At 36.6% G+C, this 22982-nt stretch overlaps 1 protein-coding gene across 2 annotated transcripts; it reads left to right on the top strand.

Moving 5' to 3' along the window:
- Positions 1–1731: 1731 nt before the first annotated feature.
- Positions 1732–22146, top strand: LOC113060531 (placenta growth factor-like). Of its 2 annotated transcripts, none has more exons than XM_026229518.1 (7): positions 1732–2244; positions 18048–18084; positions 18869–19065; positions 19286–19365; positions 19561–19590; positions 19664–19726; positions 21042–22146. In XM_026229518.1, exons 1-7 carry the CDS (start codon positions 2125–2127, stop codon positions 21061–21063), a joined length of 549 nt encoding a protein of 182 aa, XP_026085303.1. In that variant the 5' UTR covers positions 1732–2124; the 3' UTR covers positions 21064–22146. The 2 variants fall into 2 exon arrangements, with proteins under 2 accessions (XP_026085303.1, XP_026085301.1); XM_026229516.1 differs by having other exon boundaries at positions 19286–19361; positions 21042–22143.
- The last annotated feature ends 836 nt before the right edge of the window (positions 22147–22982 follow it).

Below are 22982 nucleotides of genomic sequence, written 5' to 3'. Positions count from 1 at the left end.
TTCAAAGCCTTACCAGGCTGAAAGCTCGCTGACTTCCTCGATTTGGTAGGCGCTAAAGAGAAAGTGCTGTGAGAATGGGGAGTGATCTGAGGTGGGGGAACGCACTATGTTTGCTGACACCATCCACCAACGCGTGCTCTTTACAATAGCACATAGAGGCCCTGTCAGTCAACATGGCGTGAAGTATTCAGTGAAACTGAAGAATCTCCAGCCTGTGCATTCCAGCGCTACTGCAAACACATAACACATACTTGTATACAAACATTGTGTGAGTAAGGAAAGAATCCTTACAGCTCAACCCATACCACAGCTCTAAACCACACATTAATACACAGAACATAAAACAGCATGCATCCATGCATAATCTGATTTATTGCAATAATACAGTCTCACATGTCTTCTTATGAGTGTGCTTCCCTGTTGACTTCATGATACTACAGTGTACTCAGCGAAAGAATTTGTTTGTTTCTCAGGGTGTCTATTCTGAGCATGTGCTTTTTCTGGTCCGACTGACTGACTGTTGGACTCCATAGAGCTTTGCTCAGAACACTAGATGAATTTTGAAACTTTTGACCACAAAAACCATAGCTGAATGGACCAACATCAATATGCATAGTTTTGTGTCGTCTTAAGAAGTGATAAATGCCAACCCTGTAGCATGGAAGTACCAGCATGAAGAGAAGAGACTGAAATGGGAAATGCAAATCTTTTTAAACACCGAGGGTGCAATGTTGCAATTAAACCACCATAGGTTTTTATGTAATTGTCCCCTTTATTTATTTATGACAACATGAATTCAAGGAATTGACGAAGGTGTACCTCTGGATTGTGGAATATTGGTGCCTTCATCTGTTTGCTGGAAGAATGGCTGTCACATTCAAGCGCTTTATGGCTGGAGAGATTAGAAAACATGAAGGATAATAATGGAATTTTGTGCAATATGCTCTTTTATTGTTTTATAAAAATCAAATTATAATTTCATGAATATTATTACAGTTTTATAACTGCAACTTATTTATACAAATGTATATGCAGCATATTTACTGTTATCTTCTGTTTGTAGAGTAAATGTGCAACTTTCTCAAAATTGAGAAGAGTTCGCCTACATTGTTTTGAAAAAATAATGATGCTTCATTCATGTGTTTTGTAACACTTTGTCTTACAAATGTACTGTATTTAACTTGAGTTAACATTTAACATACAATTTATTAATCTTATATAATGTTAATCTCAACATTTACTAAACCATTTGGAGATCTATTAACATTAGTTAATGCACTGTGAACATGAAATTTAACATGTTTATTAACCATCAATAACAAAGGTTAATAAGTGGGTAAAATATTTTGCTCCTTGTAAGTTTGTGTTGATGCATTAACTATTGTTAACAAATTAGATCTCGTTGAAAAGATTTCATACAATATATGTAATGAGATATATATACAATTTGAGATTTTAAAATAATTATAAAGGATTAAAATACTGAAAGAATGGGCTTAAAATAATTTGTGAATAACGTTTAGATGTTACCACACAGGTAAAAAGATCAGACCAGGTAGAAATAAGTCCTCAGTATAACGGTTGTAGGTCACCACTTTTTTTTGACTGAATCAGTGAGAAAAGCGAAATAAAATGTGAGATGTGAGTTCACGGAGGGGAGGGCAGTGGGAGGACAGTATGAGCACGAGAAAGGCTTCAGGAGGAGGAGATTTAAGTGATCAACTTGTTGAAAGGTAGTCAAGGCGCTCATATGGAAGTGTGCCACTCGATTTGGGAAATGCGCGAGCACGAATCTTGCACTAGAAAACAGACGGCGGATTAGTTGCGCGTGAAGAAGATAAAAACCTCCAAACACTGTTTACTCCAGAAGGAACTATTTTAAACATTTCACAGGTGGTATTCGCGTGCATCTTCCATGTATTGGATTCAATTAAGTGACCTGTCACCACTGACCTTTTAGGAAAACAGTAAGATAAAAACATCGCGGATAGGATGTTTAGCACTTTTACCGGATTGCTTAATTGTATTTGGTAGCTTGGAGAAAGCAACGCACACTTTACTACGGACAAGCAAGACACGAACTGGCCACCTAGAACCGTTCTGTGGGATTTATGGTTAAGATTTATGGTGGATGGACTGTTTGGATTTTTTTCTACGCTTAGACTTGCCTTGGCATTCGAGATGGGCTATTTGACATCACTGTTACAACTCGTCGCGGTCCAGTTGAGCCTTTTACCTGCACAGGTGAGCATAAGGGCCGTCCTTTTTCACAGGTAACCTGCAGAAATGATACCCCACGTAATGATTCTACGCTACAAAAGGAGAACGCTGTTTTAAACCACGGAACGCGACGACTTGATCCTAGCGTTATAGCTCTATCGCCTTTCTAGGCTTGGAGTTTTTAAAGAATCGTGACAGATTAAAAGTAATTATTTTACTTTAAAGCAATGCAATTGCTCTGCATTTGAACATAAGAACGCGTCCAGTGTTGATGTCCCGTAATGACCCGTTGTGTAAAAGCCTGTATGTTTAAAACGTTCTTGAAAGTTGCTGTTAGCTAACGTGTTCAGAATAGAGATCTGTAAAAAAAATAAAATAAAATAAATAAATAAAATAAAATAGATTGATTAGGATTTGAGCGTGACTACGTGCAGTTCACAGTCAGACCTGGCTGAATGAATGGAATCAGTTTACTTTTGACTTTCCAGTAAAGCCTCCAGACGGCTGTTTTTATAACACTCTCTATAACTTGATCCCTTTTTGATCCAAGAGAAAGTGTCGAGTCATGAAACGAAACGTGACGAGCTGCATCACTCCCTTGATCCCACAGGCATGTGTGACACAGTTCCCCTTACTCACTATTGATGAACCAATGCCAGAATCAGCAGACAGTCAGAGTCTATCTTTATATGCCTTCTACTCTTGTCTAATGAGAGACCAATTAGGCAATGTGAGTATGTCAAAGTTAGTCTCATATATGAACAAGCATGTGCTTTTAACTACTCCAAGATATAAACTAAAATGACATACTGTCCATATCCATTTAAACTATTCACAATGAAATGTCAAAATGTTGAATAAGAAGATCATTGTCCCACAGCTCAAGGTAAAGTCTCGCACCTCATGTTATGTGAGATGGCTAACTTGAGCTTTGGCATGAGCGTCCACCTCAATATTCGTATCTTTTCCTCTATAACATAAATTAGCATGCTTTGAACATTTTCATTGTGTTCACTAATGGGCTTAGATATGTCACAATCTATGCACCTGTAAATCAGCTGTAGCCAAACAGTGTTAGTTAGACCACTACAGATCATTTGAGGAAGGGTTTCGACTCTCGAACTCAAGTTTGACAGTTTTTATCATTCATATCCTCTTTCAGCTGACTATATAAAACCTCACACACAATTTTTTTCTGGGATAATGGTTTGCTGCAAATCTACTATTCTCTACTCGCAGATGCTTAAAAAGAACAGACGGACATTAAAATAATGTAAATATGTTCATTTTTCATTCAATATTAATCCTGCTTCTGGCAGGTCAGAACAAGGTTTATCGGGCGCAGTAAAACCAAAAACCACACACTTCTTCCGGAGGCCACAAATGACTTACGCCTCCATTCACTTTTACCAAAAAACACATAGCATCTGTCATATCACTGGCCATAGACCAGGTGTGTGTGCGTCAGAGTTGGCTTCTGTCTCCTCTTGTCTCTTTCTTGTGCTCGCAGCCAAACTTAGATTTATTTTATTTCAGGAGTTACAAGAAGTTGGCAAGCACCTGCTGTTACTGATGCTGGTGATTATTTGAAAGAAAAGGTTCAGATGAGTACTTCCTCTATAAATATCAATGGCAATCTTTCAATGTAAATGCTCAACAAAGTAGCATTCATTCTGTTAATGGTTCAATGACATGACACCATTTCTTGTGGATCTATTATTCATTGAATGCAGCTGTTTCATGATAAGTATTTTAATGGTATTATTATTTGTAACTGTAATAATATTGTTATTAAAATTAATGTTTGTATTTTTTTGTGGGCATAAAGTCAAAAAATTAATAAGTCCTTTAAAATATCATAAAATTTGACCTCGACAAGGGTTTAAAATAATGATTATATTGTTTGCTCACATACAACTTTAATGACTGATAACTTGATGAAATTTAAGAGTACTTTTTAAGAGCTTCTGGACAAAAGGTGTAACAAAATTAACAGTACTTTTCACCTTCCTTGAGACCTTGAATTTTTATTTTTTATTTTTATTTTTTTGTGCTTTTATATAATATATTCCTTCTTTGAATCTCGCTCCTGATTTCAGGGGGATCTGTATGAAGCAGTTTTGTAATGATCACTTGTGTAAGGAAGGGAGTTGCTGTATCATTTCCAAAGTTGGATAATTAGCTTGCAGATGGTTTCTTTAAACTTAAGTGAACTCTGTCAGGGAATCTAGTGTTTTAGTGACAGAGGTTAAAATACTAGACACAGCATATAACTCTTCAGTATGGTTATACATATTATTATACATAAGTATATAGCTGCAATAATTTTAACCACGTAAATTTGATTTCATCATGCTATGTTGCATTACATAATGTGTCATCCTGCAATTAAAAAATGCAACCTGTCCTCCAACCAATACGCTTGTATAGGTCGTTTGTCCAAATCCCTGAAATACAACCCATCAGAGCGTATACTACAATTGCGCCCCTATCGACAAAAGGTTGTTTTCATATTACAACAAAGGGTGCTAGCAGGTACAGTATTTGCATAAGCGATAATCTTTATGATCTGTCAAAACATCAGATTTTTATTACACAGTTACCGTGACCAAAAAAACCCACAATTACAATAATCTTGCAATTCCTTGCAATTTAATTTGTCTCAATCAATTAATCTCAAACTTTATTTTGGGGTTTCTGATATTTGGCCATTGAAGCACACTTAAAATACAAATACACAAAAATAAATAAATAAACTTTTTTTTTGTCTATCATCTCCTCTGACATCTGCATCTTTTTTCTGGTTGATGATGGATGGCAACCAGCCTTAAGGTGCAACATGAAGTGTCCACCATCTACTGTGTTGGAGTGGCACTTAGATCAGTAGTTCCCTACACCGAATAAACTAATTTAGTTGGAAAACAACGTCTTATTTAAAGGGAAGGTCTAATGCTATTTCATGCATTCTGACTTACACTGTTAAAGACTTGGATTCTTTTGCTAAACATGGACAAATTTCAAAAACATTTTTGGACGTATGAGTTTTTCCGTGCCAAATACACTCCTTCAAGGTTCGTTTAAGTTTCGGGAATTTGTTATTATTATAATTTTTTTTTTTTTTTTTCAAATATGACCCTATATGATGGAAGTCGTCAGCAGTGCAGCACAGGACTTGCTCGAGAAGGATTTGTCCTTTTGTTTTTAGACCACAAAATCAACAGTCACCAAAGAAGTGGGTTTTTGGTTGTGAGGGAAAGATAACCTTGTTCAGCCTCCCAAAGAACCCAGTGTTAAGGGAACAGTGGATAGAGTTTATTTCTCATGAGCAGCAACATAGTTGTGCAAGTGTATTTGTTTGGTCCTGGCATTTCGGTGACAAAAGTTTTAGGGCCTCATGGGATTGTAAAGTGTCCACTGGATATACACTTCAGAATCTGTAGCAAGTAGTAGGTCATCTGGGTACTTTTTGACTTCTGTTTTATGAGCATTCAGGGCCTACTCTTTCCAGGGAAGTATGAAGTACTTGGGAAGACCAGTGTTGGGAAGGTCACTCTGGAAATGCAATAGATTCAAATTACAATTTACCCTATTTAAAATATATTAAAAATAAAACTTAATAATTATTTTATTAAGTAATGTAACTGATTACCTTTGATTCCTTTTCAAAATTGAAACAAATCTGACAGGAAACACTGGCATCTAACAATGCCTTGAAAAAATAAAAAAAATAAAAAAATAAATAAAGCTTATACATAAAACCAAATATAAAGTGTCTATGTGTGTGTGTGAACATATTCTGATGTAACCCCCTTTGTAATCATTAACATTTTCAGAAACTGTAATTTATTTACACATTTTTTTCCAGTAACTGTAACTGATTACAATGACATTTATTTTGTAATTAAATTACATAATACCGGTACACACACACACACACACACACACACACACACACACACACACACACACACACATATATATATATATATATATATATATATATATATATATATATATATATGTACATATACTTCCCAACACTGATTACGACACCCCTATTTTGAAGAGAATTTTGCTGATCTTATAGATGGTTGCACAATAACACATATGGCCCTCTTGAGCACTGAGGAACACAACATTTTTGTGGCCAGTCAAACGGTGCTATTAAATAAAGCACTTTTTTTTCAATTTTAAATTGTTATTTGGAGACAACCTAGTGCCAAAATGCACAGATGCTTTACATTATAGTCTTAAAAACCTCCACGAAGAGAGCTTGTCTTTAATACATACATTACATTCAACGGATCAAGCGTGAATTCCCCTTTAAATGGTTTACTTATGTGCAAGCTGCGTTGATGGAAAAAATGAGAAGATCATTCGATGGACCTACAAAGACACGCTCTTATTCCAGTATTCCAGCTGCACTCTTCCAGTGCAAAAATATAAAGCATTACTCTTCAGTTTGTGAATTTTAATTAACCAATGCACACGCGCAAGGGTGCTGTCTCGCTTGGGTAAGGCCAAGGGTTTAGCACACCATTTAGTGCCAGCTGAAGCTATTTTGGCCCTTATTGGCTTCTAGACTGGCCACCTAGTGTTAACCGGTGCAGTGCTATGCATTCGGATCACCTTTTGCCCCTGGGTTGAATGAAATGCAGTTCCCAATGGACTAAGACAGAGTATGTGCTGAATAATATGAGCTCCCTCCCATTAGTTTTTTTTTCTTCTTCTCAAGGGAGAGATGTCTCCTTTATGCTGTCTGTCTCGCCCGTCCTTTTTGTCTCATCTGCTCTGCCACTGTTAGCCATCTCTGGAGAAAGGCAAACAGAATGAGAAAATAAATATTGTCCATGTGGTTGTGAAGAGCATTTATAAATGTCTTCTCCTGCCCTCTCGTGCCGGGAGGAGCATTCCAGAAATATGTTGAGTCAGGCACTGGGAGAAATTCTTCCATGTGTCATTGTTGTATATGCTGTCCTGAGCATAAGCTTACGTGTCACCCGTGATGATGTGTCTGTAATGGCAACTGAGGTTTAAAGGGCTACCTAACCTTTTTTTAACATCATTTGTATTTGACGTAAAAACACAAACTTTTTATTTTGGTTTATGTTGGTGCTTTTCTAAAAAAGAAATATCCTGTAACTGAAAAGTCAGTGGGTGGTTGAGCTTTAATGTCAGTGGTATGGTTAAGTGGTAAAATCTAGGCTGGTAACCCAACTGATTTGATATATAAGCTACTGCACCATCAGCATGTTGTTCAAGGAGCTTAGTCATGTTGTACTAGTGGAACTGTAAAAGCTCTGAATATGAAAGTGTCAGATAAATAAATAATAATTGATTGTTTGGTGTAATATACAATGCAATGTGGCAGGCATTATAAATCACATATTCACAAGTTGTACATGAGTCATGACACAAGTTTACAATACATAATCTAATAGTTTATTTCCGAGTTTTGTGTATGTGTGTGTCTGTGTTTTGTTTGTGTGTATGGTCAACAATGATAATAAGAAATAATTTCAACAATTATGAGAAATGTTACTTGAGCAGCAGATCAGCATGTTAGAATGATTTTCAAAGAATCGCGACACTGAAGACTAAAGTAATGATGCTGAAAATTCACCTTTTGCCATCGCAGGAAAAAATTACATTTTAAAATAAATTAACATTGAAAACAGTTATTTAAAAAAAATATATATTTTACACTATTACTGTTTTTTACGTTAATACATTTTGCTCTGATGTGCAGAAGAGACTTTAAAAAACATTACAAACTTTTTCCGACCCCAAACACTTAAACAGTGTGTTTATTAGAAACAAAACACTGAAATTAATTTAAGATGTGAAAATTAGAAACTCCACATCCATAGCGCATTGCTGTTCTTTTATTTGCCTGTTTTAAGTGTAACGTTCTTATATTTTGCCGGTATTTCCCAAACTAACAGAAAACATCCTGAAAACATCTAAATGTTTTTTTTAAGAGTTTATAAATATTAGGACAAACATTCTTAAAGTAATGTTTATGTACGTTCTTATAACTTTGATATATGTTTTCATAACGCTAAGACAAAACATTTTTAGAACAACATTCTTGGAACAATCCCATAATATTTGTGTTTACTTGATCAGTGTTCTTAGAATGTTGAAAGAAAATGTTCTTAGAAACATTTGAAATAAACATTCAAAAATAAACATATTATTATAGTTTGGGTGAAATAGTTGTATTTTTTTAACATTATAACCACAACAAGATTGCAAAAATCTTTCAAAATTTTAGAAACATTTCAAAACAATGTTCCTACAAGGTTTTAATAACTTAAATTTGTTTCATAGCTTCGTCTAAAATGTCTGTTTTGCATACTTCTGATTTGATCAAAGTTAAGAAGTATTATAGACTCTTTAATAAGTCTGTATTTGTAGCCTTGTAGTTAGTTTGAGTGATGGGCTGAACAGCTGGGTCATGCTGTTACATACATCCACAGTCAGTTCATGACAGATTACTTTATTGCTTTACCAAATGTGCAACTTCATTCATTCATTGCTAATTTTGCCGTCATTCTATTTTTTTAGTTTCCTGTCTTATTTTACCTTCCTGTCTCCGGTGTCATCTGCAGTGTGGACTTCCATAGTCTTTCCTCCAAGTGTTAATATAATTTCTTTTTGGGGGGTTATGCGATGTGCCATATTTCATTTCCTTCCTCATTGTATCATGCACATTGTCTTTCTCCCTTCATGTAAATTCTTAGTTTGGCGTTCTATGTTTGTGTTAGATCTTAGTCCCTCTGGACAGGACAGTGGGGCTGAATATTAAAAGCTCTTGTGTTATTTCACAGATTCTAGCTACCTGGTAAGAGTGAATTTCCTCTTTCTGTTTTTAAAAGGGAGGATCATGCCAGCTTTGTTGGATATTTCGGTCATCTGATCTTATGCCAGAAGATGTTGTTGGCAATGTTCCCTCTAAACGGATTTTTGATGTTGCTGAGATCCAAAAAATACAAATTCCATGTAGAGGGCAGACACGTAAATGGGCTTGAGATTCATAAACCAGAAATAAATGAATAGACAGTGTGGATGGAAGCTTCGAGCAATCTGAGAGAAAGGAAGCATTATAAAACAGCTCAAAGAATTCAGTACAAAATGCAGGAACCCAAGTTTCGAACCCAAGACAGACTAACTTGGCATAGTTGATCTAAATATTTGCAATATATGATATAATTTAATGTGTTACATTTTTATTAAATAGTAAACAATATTTTTAGCTAAAAAATCTGCATTTTAGAATGATTTCTGAAGGATCATGCTGAAAACTCAGTTTAGCTATCACAGGAATAAATTACATTTGAAAATATATTCAAATAAAAGAAAAAAAAATTATATATTATATATATATATATATATATATATATATATATATATATATATATATATATATATATATATGTATGTATGTATGTATGTATGTATGTATGTATGTATTTATGTATTTATGTATGTATGTATTTTTTTCTTTTATTCTATATAGAATTAAATGAAATAAGGATGGAGATCAAAAGTTTGAAAGGCAAGATCACAATTGCTCCAGAGTTGTCTCAGACAATAAAAGAATCATGATGAAAAGAAAAGAGGATGTGATTCAGACAGCACAAAGAAGTATATAGCGTAAAGACATATGACAGAGAAAAAAGCTGAAGAATCAAGTCTGGAAAAACCCGCCAAATAAGGGATGAGAGGCAACAGAGAGTGACAGGAGTGACAGCACACGTGTCTGTTATGTGCCGGCTCGGGACGGCATCCAGCGCAGGTGCTTCCTCTCCATCAACACTTGCAGCCAAATAATACTTGACTCTGACCATCTGTCTGCTCGGCCTTCCTCTGCCTCCATAATGTGAAGCAGTAGCTATTTATTCAAGCTCCACTGATGGACTTGCTGGCAAAGTAAACACATGAGCAAACACTGTTAACTGATCTTGCTTAGGCTCACCTTAGATTATGTGATGAGTACGAAGTGTTCCCTCTTTAAACATGTGGAAGAAACCCCTAACCACACCTGTTCATGATCAACTAGCCAGAGAGTAATGTTTCTAGTGACAGCACATTCAGTGCATATTGCATTTCTGCATTGTAATTTATCTGCACTATGTGCGAGTATTGTTGTGCTTTCTAACTGGTTTAAAAGGGCTCTTTACTTACAAGAAACATGTCCATTCATCTCCGCAGGCATCACCTTTTGTGTCGGTAGAACTTAAAGAAAACATGAGTCAACATGCACACAGCAACACCTCCCAAAAGTTTCCCGCCAAATCGAATTTAGGCATACGCTTCCAGACGTCTCAGTCAGCGCGAGTTGTTGTGGTGACAGGACCCTGGCTCTTTCCTGTACAGGCCTGGTTATGGCCCAGGGGACGAGGCGCAATCACAATCAGGAAAAGATGGATCTGTCCTTCCTTCAGTGGCACTCAGGGGACTGCCATCCAACTCTGTAGCCTTTAATCTCTCATCTGGACGCAATTTGCTTCCATTTACATAGCCACAACAGGGCTTACTGTAATAAGGAGCACAATTATCCATGGTTGGCCAATTTCAAGTTTATGTGGAGATGTTTTTGAACAAGCAAATATGGTTTGTGTTGTGTCCTCCAGGATTTTACTCACTAGAATCTATTGCTGTTTGGGTCATGCAGGGAGATTACTGATTTAATAATTTCAATATTATCATCATGTTGATAGCAGTAGTAAGATATTAGGCAGGATATTAAAACAGATCTGTACTGTTTCTCTACTGTAAAACCATTTCAATTCTTATAGTTCAAGAACACAATTTCTTCTAAATCTTATTTTGTATTATGTAACTCACGATTGTGTTGTGAATGCTGGATAGCAATTGAATGTGAAATGTTTCTGTTGGAGAGAAAAAAAAAATGCTTGTTGGATGTTTGTTGGAGTAATGCAAGGCTGTGATTTGACAGATTTGCACTGAGCCAGTAAAGACGCCCTGTTAGACTGTGCTGTGTTTATGTCGGGTAGCTTAGTTATTTGCGAAAATTGCGAGAGTTGTCTGGAGAATGACTTTTTTATTGCTTATTCATTTTGAATGTGCCTTTTTATTGTGTTCATAGAAGAATGAATTAATATAACCTCAAGCAACAGCCTGCATGAAACCATGATCACAGGATCATGTTCTCATTATTAAATATAAAGGAGCTTGTGGTTATTACGCATCATTGAAATATTCAGTGATCCTCCCTGTCTCACTTAGTTTTGCCAATAAAGGCGTGCAGCCTGGCACCAGATTTATAGATTTTTTGTTCTAATTTGTGATGTTGAAGTAAATGTTCCCATAGACTTCATGTCTGCTTGAAGTCTCTTTTTCAGTTTACTCAGACTCTTCCTGTTGAAGCAGGCCAGCCCTCTCCCACACTGCCGGATCAATTGGAAAAGACAGGGTGTAAGGATACTCTTTCTGCATGACTTCAGGTCACTGTGGATTATTATTTAAGAGACAGGTCTTTCTCATAGATGTGCTGACCTTAGCATTACTGTTGGGAGTGAAAAAGATTGCGTGAGTTATGCATTGAACTGATTGCTTATAGTTATCTCTGCATTTTAACATTAAAAAGGTTTAAAGGTGCTGTATTTAAGTTTTTGACTCTAATAAAGCATATAATTACCATAATATGTTTGCAGATATTTGAAAAAACATGCTAAGTTACCATACGTGTTTATCTGAAAAGCAATGCTACAGTCAGTTTTTCTTTTTTTGAAAATGTTCATTCCGGGCCGGGATGTCAGTCTCTGTTTTGGTTTGTGAAACCCGCCCACTGCCATTTTACCCAATTGTATTTCAGTACCCCGGGTTGCCAGTTGGTGAAAAACACAGCGTGTTTCATTTCTTTAATCGTCAAGTGCACTCGTTCCTGTTGGTGCCATCAAACTGTCAACCTGTGTGTGCTAAAGTATGAGGAGGAGGGGCTAGGTGAAAAAAAACCTCTCCAATATTTTGAATTTGGACTGCAATACCTAGTTCAACCTCTCGGTGTCAATCCTACATACAGCACCTTTAACTATTTGTTTTGACTTCTTTAACCATTCCGGAGTTATATTATTAATGAAAACAGGAAAAGAAGAATAATTTCTGCCGTGTCGGTTTGCAATGTCAGTAATGCGCATGACAACCACTGAAATCCTCCATCGCTGGAGCCAGCACACTTTCTCAAACAGCCTCTCATATTTTCTCATTTGCATGTGTAATGCATTCAGTTTCTATCATAACCCACATTTTTTAGAGGAGCCACAAGTCTGCTGAAATGTTTGGTTACCATTTTGTTTGCTTTCCTATTTTTTTCAAAACTTCCTGCCTTGCATCCTCAATGCTGGATGATTGGCGGTTATCAAACCTGATGTTTCTGGTTGTAGGAAACCCTGAAGTTCAGTAGACACTTAAAGTCCTGAATGAATAAATGAATGGATAGATGGACAGACAGACAGATTTAACTTTCAAAGCTTGGACTAAATCGTCATCATGCTTGCCTTGACATGAGTGTTGGTTTTTATCCTCTTGTCTGTCATCTTCACCATACAATACTGTAACTGTGTTACATTGAACATAAGGTTAGAAGAGGCCCATAATCTCTACAACAGAAGTGCTGAATCTTAAGTTAGCATGACACTCAGAGCCTCAACAGCCTGATCTTCCACAAAAGCCAATGAGGTTTGTTTTTCGCGCATCACCTGATAGGTTGAGCTTGTTTGAATTTAGGAACATAAACATGTAAATATATCACATATCATAGATTTATTATACACTTATAATGATACGATATTGAAATGCTTGTGGAAAGTATAATTAATAGCCTATTACAATAAATGTCTCATATCATGCATTTAAAAGCATGAAATTAAAATGTATTTGAATTGTATTCACCTAGTATTCTTTTATGAGTACAAACAAGTAAAACCCAACAACATATTGATTTTAAGTATGCTTATTACTAAGGTATAGTTGACAAAATTATATTTATAATAGATTATAAGTTGGTACAATGTAAGAATGCATTTGCATATTTCATAGACCTTTATATTGTTACGGTCGTGTCAAAGTAATGTAGATGAAGGGAAACAGTTGCAGAACCATTATCGTATTTTAATTAAAAAAAAACACAAGACATACACAACTCAACTTAAAGTAGAATGGACAAAAGCTATGGGGAGAAGTGAGAGTATTTGATGGGGAGCAAACAAAATAACTAATGAGTTATTTAATCAAACACAGGTAAATGAAATGGTAATCAGGAGTAAAACTAGTTCACTGGGAGACAGGTGAACTGAAAACACAAAGAAAATGGAACAAAAACTTAACATAACCCTAACATAACTCCCCACTCCCGTAAGACACACCCATAACAGTACCATTGGGGAGGGAGAGTGGGCGCCCTGGAGGCTGGTGCAGGATTGGAACAGGGTAGAGACAAGGAGAGCCTCCAGGGCAGATCAGGAGATTCAGGCAGCCATGGCGGATCAGGAGACTCAGGAGGCCATGGCGGATCAGGAGACTCAGGAGGCCATGGCGGATCAGGAGACTCAGGAGGCCATGGCGGATCAGGAGACTCAGGAGGCCATGGCGGATCAGGAGACTCAGGAGGCCATGGCGGATCAGGAGACTCAGGAGGCCATGGTGGATCAGGAGACTCAGGCGGCCATGGTGGATCAGGAGACTCAGGAGGCCATGGTGGATCAGGAGACTCAGGCGGCCATGGTGGATCAGGAGACTCAGGAGACCATGGCGGATCAGGAGACTCAGGAGGCCATGGCGGATCAGGAGACTCAGGAGGCCATGGTGGATCAGGAGACTCAGGAGGCCATGGCGGATCAGGAGACTCAGGAGGCCATGGCAGATCTGGAGATTTAGGAGGCCATGGCGGATCAGGAGACTCAGGAGGCCATGGTGGATCAGGAGACTCAGGAGGCCATGGCGGATCAGGAGACTCAGGAGGCCATGGCGGATCAGGAGACTCAGGAGACCATGGCGGATCAGGAGACTCAGGAGGCCATGGCGGATCAGGGATTATTGGGAGCCATTGCGAATCTTCCATTGCCCTGACTGGCTTGGTGTCGGGTTTATGGCCCCCCACCAAAATTTTCTTGGGCAAATCTAGGAATCCTGTGAGTCACTCAGGAGGAGTGGGCTCTTGTGGGTGCTCTGGAGGAGAAGGGCTGGCTAACATTGGGTGATCAGGAGATGAGTGAGGACTGGACAGGACCAACAAAGGTGATGGAGGGCTGGATGGGACTAGCGGAGGCGAAGGAGACGAAGGAGGGTTGGACAGGACCAGGGGAGGCAATGGAGACTCAGCAGACTCAGGAGGGCTGGCCAGGACCAGCTGAAGCAAAGGAGATTTGGGAGATGAAGGATGCTCATGGAAGAACCCTGAGGGTAGCACCATGTCCATTGTCACCAAGAGACACACTGGAATGGACTCTGGAGCGAGCTCTGCAGCTGGAGTCAATACTGGGCTTAACTGGAGATAGGGAGCCCTTCCTGGACTTAACTGGGGATCAGGAGCTCTTCCTGGGCTTAACTGGGGATCAGGAGCCCTTCCTGGGTTTAACTGGGGATCAGGAGCCCTTTCTGGACTCAACTGGGGATCAGGAGCCCTTCCTGGGCTTAACTGGGGATCAGGAGCCCTTCCTGGACTTAACTGGGGATCAGTAGCCCTTCCTGGACTCAACTGGGGATCAGGAGCCCTTCCTGGGCTTAACTGGGGGTCAGGAGCCCTTCCTGGGCTTAACTGGGGATCAGGAGCCCTTCCTGGGCTTAACTGGGGATCAGGAGCCCTTTCTGGGCTTAACTGGAGATCAGGAGCCCTTCCTGGGCTCAACTGGGGATCAGGAGCCCTTCCTGGGCTTAACTGGAGATCAGGAGCCCTTCCTGGGCTTAACTGGGGATCAGGAGCCCTTCCTGGGCTTATCTGGGGATCAGGGAAGCGCTCACGAGGTGGCACTGGTGCTGGATGTCCAGCAGGCTTGACTGCTCGGAGGCCTGCAGGCATTTCGGGGTTAGGGAGGCAGAAGGAGCCATTCTTCTGTCACAGTTGTGTCAAAGGAAGGTAGATGAAGGCAAATGGTTGGAGAACCAATAATCATATTTTTATTCAAAAAACCACAAGACATACACAACTCAACTTAAAGTAGAACGGACAAAGGCTAAGGGGAGAACTAAGAGTATTTGAATGGGAGCAAACAAAATAACTAATGAGTTAATTAATCAAACACAGGTCAATGAAATGATGATTAGGAGTAAAACTAGGTCACGGGGAAACAGGTGAACTGAAAACACAAAGAAAACAGAACTAAAACTAAACATAACCCTAACAGCTATAATCTATTATGTGTGAGTGAATTAATATACTTATATATAGAATATATTAAAATGTTAAAAATATTTTGCAAGATAAAAGTAGGCGAAAGCGCATGTTCATTACATAAATATTTAAAATATCTTGCAGTATGTCTACTGTACATATGGTTATAAATAAGATACATATACTTTAAACCCACTGTAAAAGCTGTATTATTTTACTATATAATATAAAATATACTTTAAGTACGATTAAAATTAACATATTTCTTAAAAGTGTAACTAAGCATATATTTATTACCAACATTCTTTTAATATCCTTTTTAAAAATATATTTAAATGCAATTCAATACAGTTTTAATGCACTTCAAATATGCATGCTAGGAGTACAATTATACTATAAATATACTATGTGAATTTCAAGTACGTTTTTGGTATATTTTTAGAGTACTACTTTTTCACCTGGGGATGGATAGATAGATAGATAGATAGATAGATAGATAGATAGATAGATAGATAGATAGATAGATAGATAGATAGATAGATAGATAGGTAGATAGACAATAAAATAACTTTTATTTTGTAAGACTAGCATGTACTTGTCCTATTTTGTTGCTTCAGTGTGTTCATAGTCAGTTAATTTCACAACTTTATGTTCCCACATTTCAGTGTTTTCCAGCACAGTCTGTCCTGTCGGCAATTTAAGCATTTGGCCTAAAGCACTGACATCATGGTCTCATCAAAATAATATGAATCGACTGAGGAGCCATTAAAACATTAGACACAGATGGATGTCAACACTTATCACAATAATGGTGACAAGTTAAAATGAACAGCGAAAAATGACCACAAACAAATTACATTAGATATAATACAATACAACAGTATATAGTAATTGGCATAGCTGTGCATGAAAGGAATTGAAGTAGGCGTACATTATTACAATTTGTGGTGTTTATTAGCTTTGTGATTTATTTGTGATCCAACTATAAAAAAAAAAAAAAGATTGATATTGATTTTATTTTTACTCTCTCTCCGATTTTATTAGTTTGAGAAGCTAGACATAAAAACACCAATAGCATTTGGTGTTGCTTATGCTGTTCAAAATACACACAGCACCTTTAAGAATTGATATTGTTTACAGAAGTTTCTGGTGGTAACATTAGGGAGGTTCTCTCAACATTCCTATTCACAGCTATTTATGACCCGTATTGAACCTTTAGGAGTACTTTACTTTCACACAGTCCATCTGGTAACACACACAAGGACAAAGAGGTGCTACGTGAGGTCCATCACATAGCTGAGTTGATGTGCAAAATCCTTCTGTTCCAAAGGAGCATGGAGATGCCAACTGACTGACTTCTTGTCTCTAAAAGTCCTGCAATGTAGAAACCTAGTGTTGATAGGCCTACCTTTATCCCTGACTGTCACTGAACACTTGCTGCATACCTAGACAACATTTAAGGCAACATAAGAATAATTTAAAAGTCGGCAGCAAAATTATTATGCCTTATAAGCTATTTAAGACTGTATGCAGCCTATGCAGGCAATCCTAGAATGCAATGTCACAAGCTCAGCGGGAGACATTGTATATTAAAGATTTTTCATTTGGACCTTGTATGTGTTTTCATTCCACCTGCATCTTTTGATTTTAATATCTTGCTGTGCTGTCAGAAATTTTAGAATTTTTAACTTTAAATTCTTATTGGTTAAAAAAAAAACACACACGAAAGAACAGGAGCATTATTTTTTTGTGTGTGCAAAATATATAGATATTTTTCAGTAATTTACCTGCTTCAGTGTGTGAAAGGCTATTAAAACGGAGAAGGACTCTTTTTATTGCTTAATCATGATTCTAGTTTTTCAAATTTATATAGGCCATTGTTTATTGACTATGAAGTTCTGCAATATTGGTGGATGTATCCATCTCCCATTCAAGGTATTGAATGCAGTTTCTGACTTGAGGTGCTGATGTAAAACCACACTGATTCCTGCATTTTTCTGGTTTATAGAAAATGAAAAACATGCTGTTTATCATAGGCTCAATAAAAAAATGGCACATGCACTATTGTTTCTTGCCACAAGCAAGTGCTGTTGTTTAAAGGCCCTTTCATTTAAGTCAGTGATTCCCAACCAGGGGATACTTGGTTGTTGAAGAAGTGATACATGATCCCTTTTGATGCCAATGTGAGTGAAAAGGTGGGACTGTTTGACGGGACTGTTGGAAGACAAAAAAAGATTGGGAAGCACTGCTTTATGGGTATATTAGGTTGTTTCACATGCAGATTAAACTGTTTTGGGGCAATTTGATGAAAAATGTAATGTTCTCCAGACATCAGAATGATGTCAACTATGCAAAGTCTGTGTTTTTTTTTTTTGTTTGTTTTTTTTACTTATAAAGTATATATATATACTTTTCAATATTTTATAGAGATTATATTATAATCTTTCTCTTTTTACACCCTTTTTTGCAGAGTTCTTCCTTAGTAAACATAAACAGCACTGCTAAAGGTAAGAGAATCACCTCATAACATAAAAACATTTCAGGGATGTTTTACATATTTTTCTTTGTTATGAGGATCAGACACATGTGAGAAATTGAACTTTTACAGCATGAACTGTAAAAAAACAAACAAACAAACAAACAAAAAAACAACAACAACAAAAACCAAGACACATTCTATTAAAACTTTTTCAAAGTCCCTTTTCTTGCCATGTGTTATTTATTAAGCAGAGCCCTTTTGGATATTTTTTTAAACAAATGTTCTGTCAGATAAATATTTTATAGTCTCTTTATTTCAAGTGTAAGTGAGAAACGTACAATAACTCTCTAAATAACATTAATAACAAGAGTAATATGGCAGTAAAAAGTCAAAATTGGTAATAAAGAACCATTCTTCGCAAGATCCCATAGGACATTCTCTTTTGAGAAACCCTGATAAATGAAAAACAGGGCATGCTCACACTCACTGCAGAGTTTTTTCTTTTTGCCTTTTCCCAGAGATTTTGTAGCTCAAACTATCAATGTAAATCAAATGTGTATTATATGTACATTTCTGCATATGTAAATATGGTTCATATACATACATTAGTCTTGAGAAATAAGGACACAAAGGTATTTTGGGAACTGTAGTTGGATGAACCAGAGCATGGACTCATATCTCAAAATGTCTAATCAGTCATAGTTTGCTCAGTGATTGCTTCTAAATACTAAGGAATTTCTTCTTGTATTTGTACAGTATATGCATACACACATGTAAAGGTCATTGTCTTGTATTTCTGTGCTGCGTTGCAGTGATGCTGTTTCAAGAGGTCTGGGGGAAAAGCTTCTGCCGCACCATAGAGAAGCTAGTGGAAGTGGTTCAGGAGTACCCTGGGGAGGTGGAGCACATCTTCAGCCCCGCCTGCCTGCCATTGGTCCGCTGCGCTGGTTGCTGTGGAGATGAGAATCTGGAGTGTCACCCTACGCTCACTTCTAACACCACCATGCAAGTACGGATTTTTCTTTTGACAAGGCCAACAATATTTAGTGTTTCAAACGTAGCCCAGAAGATGGTACCAATAGTTGTGAATACTAGCTCATACTTTCATATATTGAACTTTATTTGGACTTTGTATGCTTTTTCACTTAAGTGATGTCTATATAGGAGCCTTTGTTTTGTCTGTATCAGGCACATGTTTGGGATTGATATTAATATTAAGAATTTTTTAGTTGTTAAAGATCAAGCCAGCGGAGCAGGGCCAGGAATATGTGGAGATGACCTTTGTCGAGCACAAAGCCTGTGAATGTAGGTAAGGAAAAGATCAATTTTATCTAACCACATTTTCCATTGCAATACAGCTTTGTATTGTTGTCTTAAATACAAATAAACACAAATGTTGAGAATTTGTTTTGTTTGCTGAATTTATCAAGTATGAAATATGTTTGTAATAATCCCTCCGCTTGTCTCTGTCGCTCTATGATTTCTCTAAAATTGTGATGCCAAGACCAAAAAAATCTACAACAAAACAAGACAGGTAACAAGTTATAACACTTTTTATAAAACTTACTCACAAAGTGGAATTACAATGATTCTTCGTTTTGCTGTAGATGGAAACCCAGAAACAGAGGGAGAAAAAGGAAGGAGAAAAAGAGAGCGAAAGATTGTGACAAGTAAGTTAAATGTTGATGGTTGGTTTTACATTAGCATGTTGCTAAGCTAACAGTGCAATAATAGATTATACAGGTGCATCTCAATAAATTAGAATCACAATTTGTTATGTGAGCCAAAATCATCACAATTGAAAGAACCAAAGACTTAAACTACTTCAGTCTGTGTGCACTGAATTGATTTAATAAACGAGTTTCACAAATTGATTTAAATTTGAGATAAATGAACTTTTCCTCGATATTCTGATTTATTGAGATGCTCCTGTATAATCAAAAAGTACAGATTACACTCTGAAATTAAGTAACTTAATAACATTTTTAATTGGACTTAACTAATTTTTCGCTATATTTTCCTGCACAGAAAAAAATCTAAATATATTTCTTATCAACATCACCCCTTTGATTGATTGATTTTTTTTTTCCCCAATGAAAATGAATTTCTACTTGGCTTGACCCTTGAAAATTACCTTCATTGATCAAAACCAGTGGTTCTCACCCTTTTTGAAGGCCACTATCATCTACAATAATATTTGGAGGCTCCATGTGATTTCATGGAGCTTTAAATATTTTTTACATTTACAACTTTTTTTATTTGGTACTATTTGCACCAGCAACTGTTACATTTTCAAAACTCTTAAAACTCATATGACAAATGATCATCAAAAGTGCACTTTTTTTCAAACATTTCCGCATCTTTTTCAATTGTCTAAGTACAAAACACAGAATCTGAGTATCCTTTTCACTACACAAAATAAGTGTTTCATCTATATAAATGTTTCTTTCACAGTAGCTGCCTTTCATAAAGCTCTTACTATCAAACTTTTAATTCGCATATCTTCTCATTTCGTTTAAAATATTTGTCTATTATTTAGTATAACTCTTCTTAATGGTTAATCAGTGAATCATTTGGTGCATCCATAGCATGATATCAGTTTTTAAAAGAATGACTAGCGAGTGACAAGTTACAAGTCTGATCGAATTGGATTCTGTACTAAGAAAAAACAGCTGTTGAGGGGGTAAACTAAGAAACTAAGAGTTGGTGAAGTAATAAATGTCTTGATTTTTGTTTTAGCTTATTTTAATGTTTGTTTTGTCTTTGTTTTAAATTATATCAAGTCATCTTGAGGCGCTGCCCCCCGATTAAGAACCACTAATGTAGTCAGGTTGATAATAATAACTGTTGCACTGAAAACCAGTTATTTTCATTTCAGTGATAAGTGCAGGGTTTTTTAAATGTACTTTAAGGACACAAGTACAAAGAGTGCATTGTTCTCTGAGCATAAGTGGCACACTCACAGTAATGTGTGCTCTCTTACAGCTGTCAGCCTCCCCGTAGGTAAACGCTGTCTCGCCGTGATGCCAGCCAATCGTGCACATTCGCCCCCTTCTGTGCGACCCTCACCGTCATCATCGTTAACCATCCCCGATGCAGAGTTGTCATGATGAGTGGGCTTCTGTCAGCACATGGGGGCCTTCCAGTCATCTATACAGGGAACTCCTGTCATACAGCTCTCTACAGAAGAAAAACAACTGAAGACCAAACCTAAAATCTGAGGCTGAACGGAACCCTATGGACTTAAAATATTATAATATAATAAGATTGTTAATTATTGTTTTATATTAGCTGTATTGAAAGTAGTATAGTAATAGTAGTGGTACTGGTTTCACTACCAGCTTTTCAGAGTCTTCCTTTTTTATTTATTAAAACCCACTGAAGTAAAACTGGTGCATTCCATGAATCGATATATTAACAAAGCCATTGTGTGTGTATTTGTTTATAAATCCAGAAGGAAGCAGAGAACAAAATGGCAAAGGTCATCTCTGTAGATTATGTTACTGCTATGCTAAGACTATATTACACTTTAATATCTGAAAACCATGTTAGACAATCTTTTCATAGATAGTATTTTCTGTTTGTGTTTTAAAGCTTCTCTGTGGCTTTAGCCCTCGACTTGAGCATTAAATTGACATACTGACCTCTAGTGGTAATAATAAAATCATTATTTTCACAATGTTTTTCTTCGAATAATACTGATCTGAAAGCTATCCCATTCTAATATACATATCATTATAATATTTCAACTTTGGCAAAAATTAAAGGTTTGATGTGTGCACTATGTAAGGATGAAGACTTTGCTCTGAAAGGGCCTGTCAACAAGAAACGAGACAGACGTTCATCACGATATGAGTGAATGTTGGTGCTTTGTAATATTGTTTTGTCAATGAAAATGACTGAATTTCCACACTTTGGACTCAGGTCTCTAAAGTGCCAGAATTAAACCAAAGAAGCATTATTATCTATGCTGCTGGCCATAAATATAAATACAATAGTTTTCATCAAAGGGCTATTTAATTCCAAATGTATAAAATTTATGTTTTTCAAAATATAGTTAATATGTATTAATATTAGACAACTTTAAGAGTACCTTTCCATAATAGAGTGACTATTATTTGTTATTTCTGAGTATTATTAAAAAAAAAAAAAAAATTTTGTTGAAAATGTATGCATTTAGCAGACGCTTTTATCCAAAGCGACTTACAGTGCATTCAGGCTATCAGTTTTTACATATCATGTGTTCTTGGGGAATCGAACCCCCAACCTTGTGCTTCCTTGCTTGCTAGCGCAGTGCTCTACCAGTTGAGCTACAGGAACACTTTTTTTTTAAAAAAAACAATTGTTTTTTTTTTTTTTTTTAATTGTAAAACAGTTGGCTAGTGTGTGCGTGTGTGTGTGTTTGTGTGTGTGTGTGATTTTGATCTAAAAATGGAATGGGTTGTTTTATATATATATATATTTAGATATATACTAAGTATGTATTAACTTACTAAAGTTTCACTTTATTAATTGCATGATGTCATACAATTAACATAACAAATATTAAAGTGAACATAAGTCTGATTTAAAATTAGGTTTAAAATGTTTATAAGTCAGTTTATAATTTGATTTCAGTTACATACAGTAAAGTGAAGCATACGTGTTTATTTCAAGAGGAACTGGATCTAGTCTAGAGCTATGATCTTCATATAATCCAGAAATGTAATTAAATAGTCACTAAATGCGATAAAATATTTTTAGAATGATGTTTGTGTTTCTTGGGTTTTAATCTTTTCATGTGGCTATTCAATAGTCACATTCCAGTTGATTTGATGTATCTGATTTCTGTTTTAATGCAATATTTTGCACGAAGTTATATAATTGATGTCGTTTTTGGAGCATGACTCTTCCGGAGGTTGGAGTTAGTGAAGTTACCCAAGACAC

This window comes from Carassius auratus, chromosome 42 (genome assembly GCF_003368295.1).
Source record: "Carassius auratus strain Wakin chromosome 42, ASM336829v1, whole genome shotgun sequence".
Lineage (NCBI taxonomy): Eukaryota > Metazoa > Chordata > Actinopteri > Cypriniformes > Cyprinidae > Carassius > Carassius auratus.
The sequence above is the reverse complement of the archived record's forward strand: the minus strand, read 5'-3'. Positions and strand labels throughout refer to the sequence as shown.

What these genes read in the sequence shown, in the direction of transcription:
- LOC113060531 (XM_026229516.1), top strand. Translation starts at nt 2,125, where the DNA reads ATGGTGGATGGACTGTTTGGATTTTTTTCTACGCTTAGACTTGCCTTG. An exon ending in TGAGCCTTTTACCTGCACAG is followed by an intron (nt 2,245 to 18,047) that starts GTGAGCATAAGG and finishes CCTTTTTTGCAG; the next exon opens with AGTTCTTCCTTAGTAAACAT. An exon ending in CGAGCACAAAGCCTGTGAAT is followed by an intron (nt 19,362 to 19,560) that starts GTAGGTAAGGAA and finishes TGTGATGCCAAG; the next exon opens with ACCAAAAAAATCTACAACAA.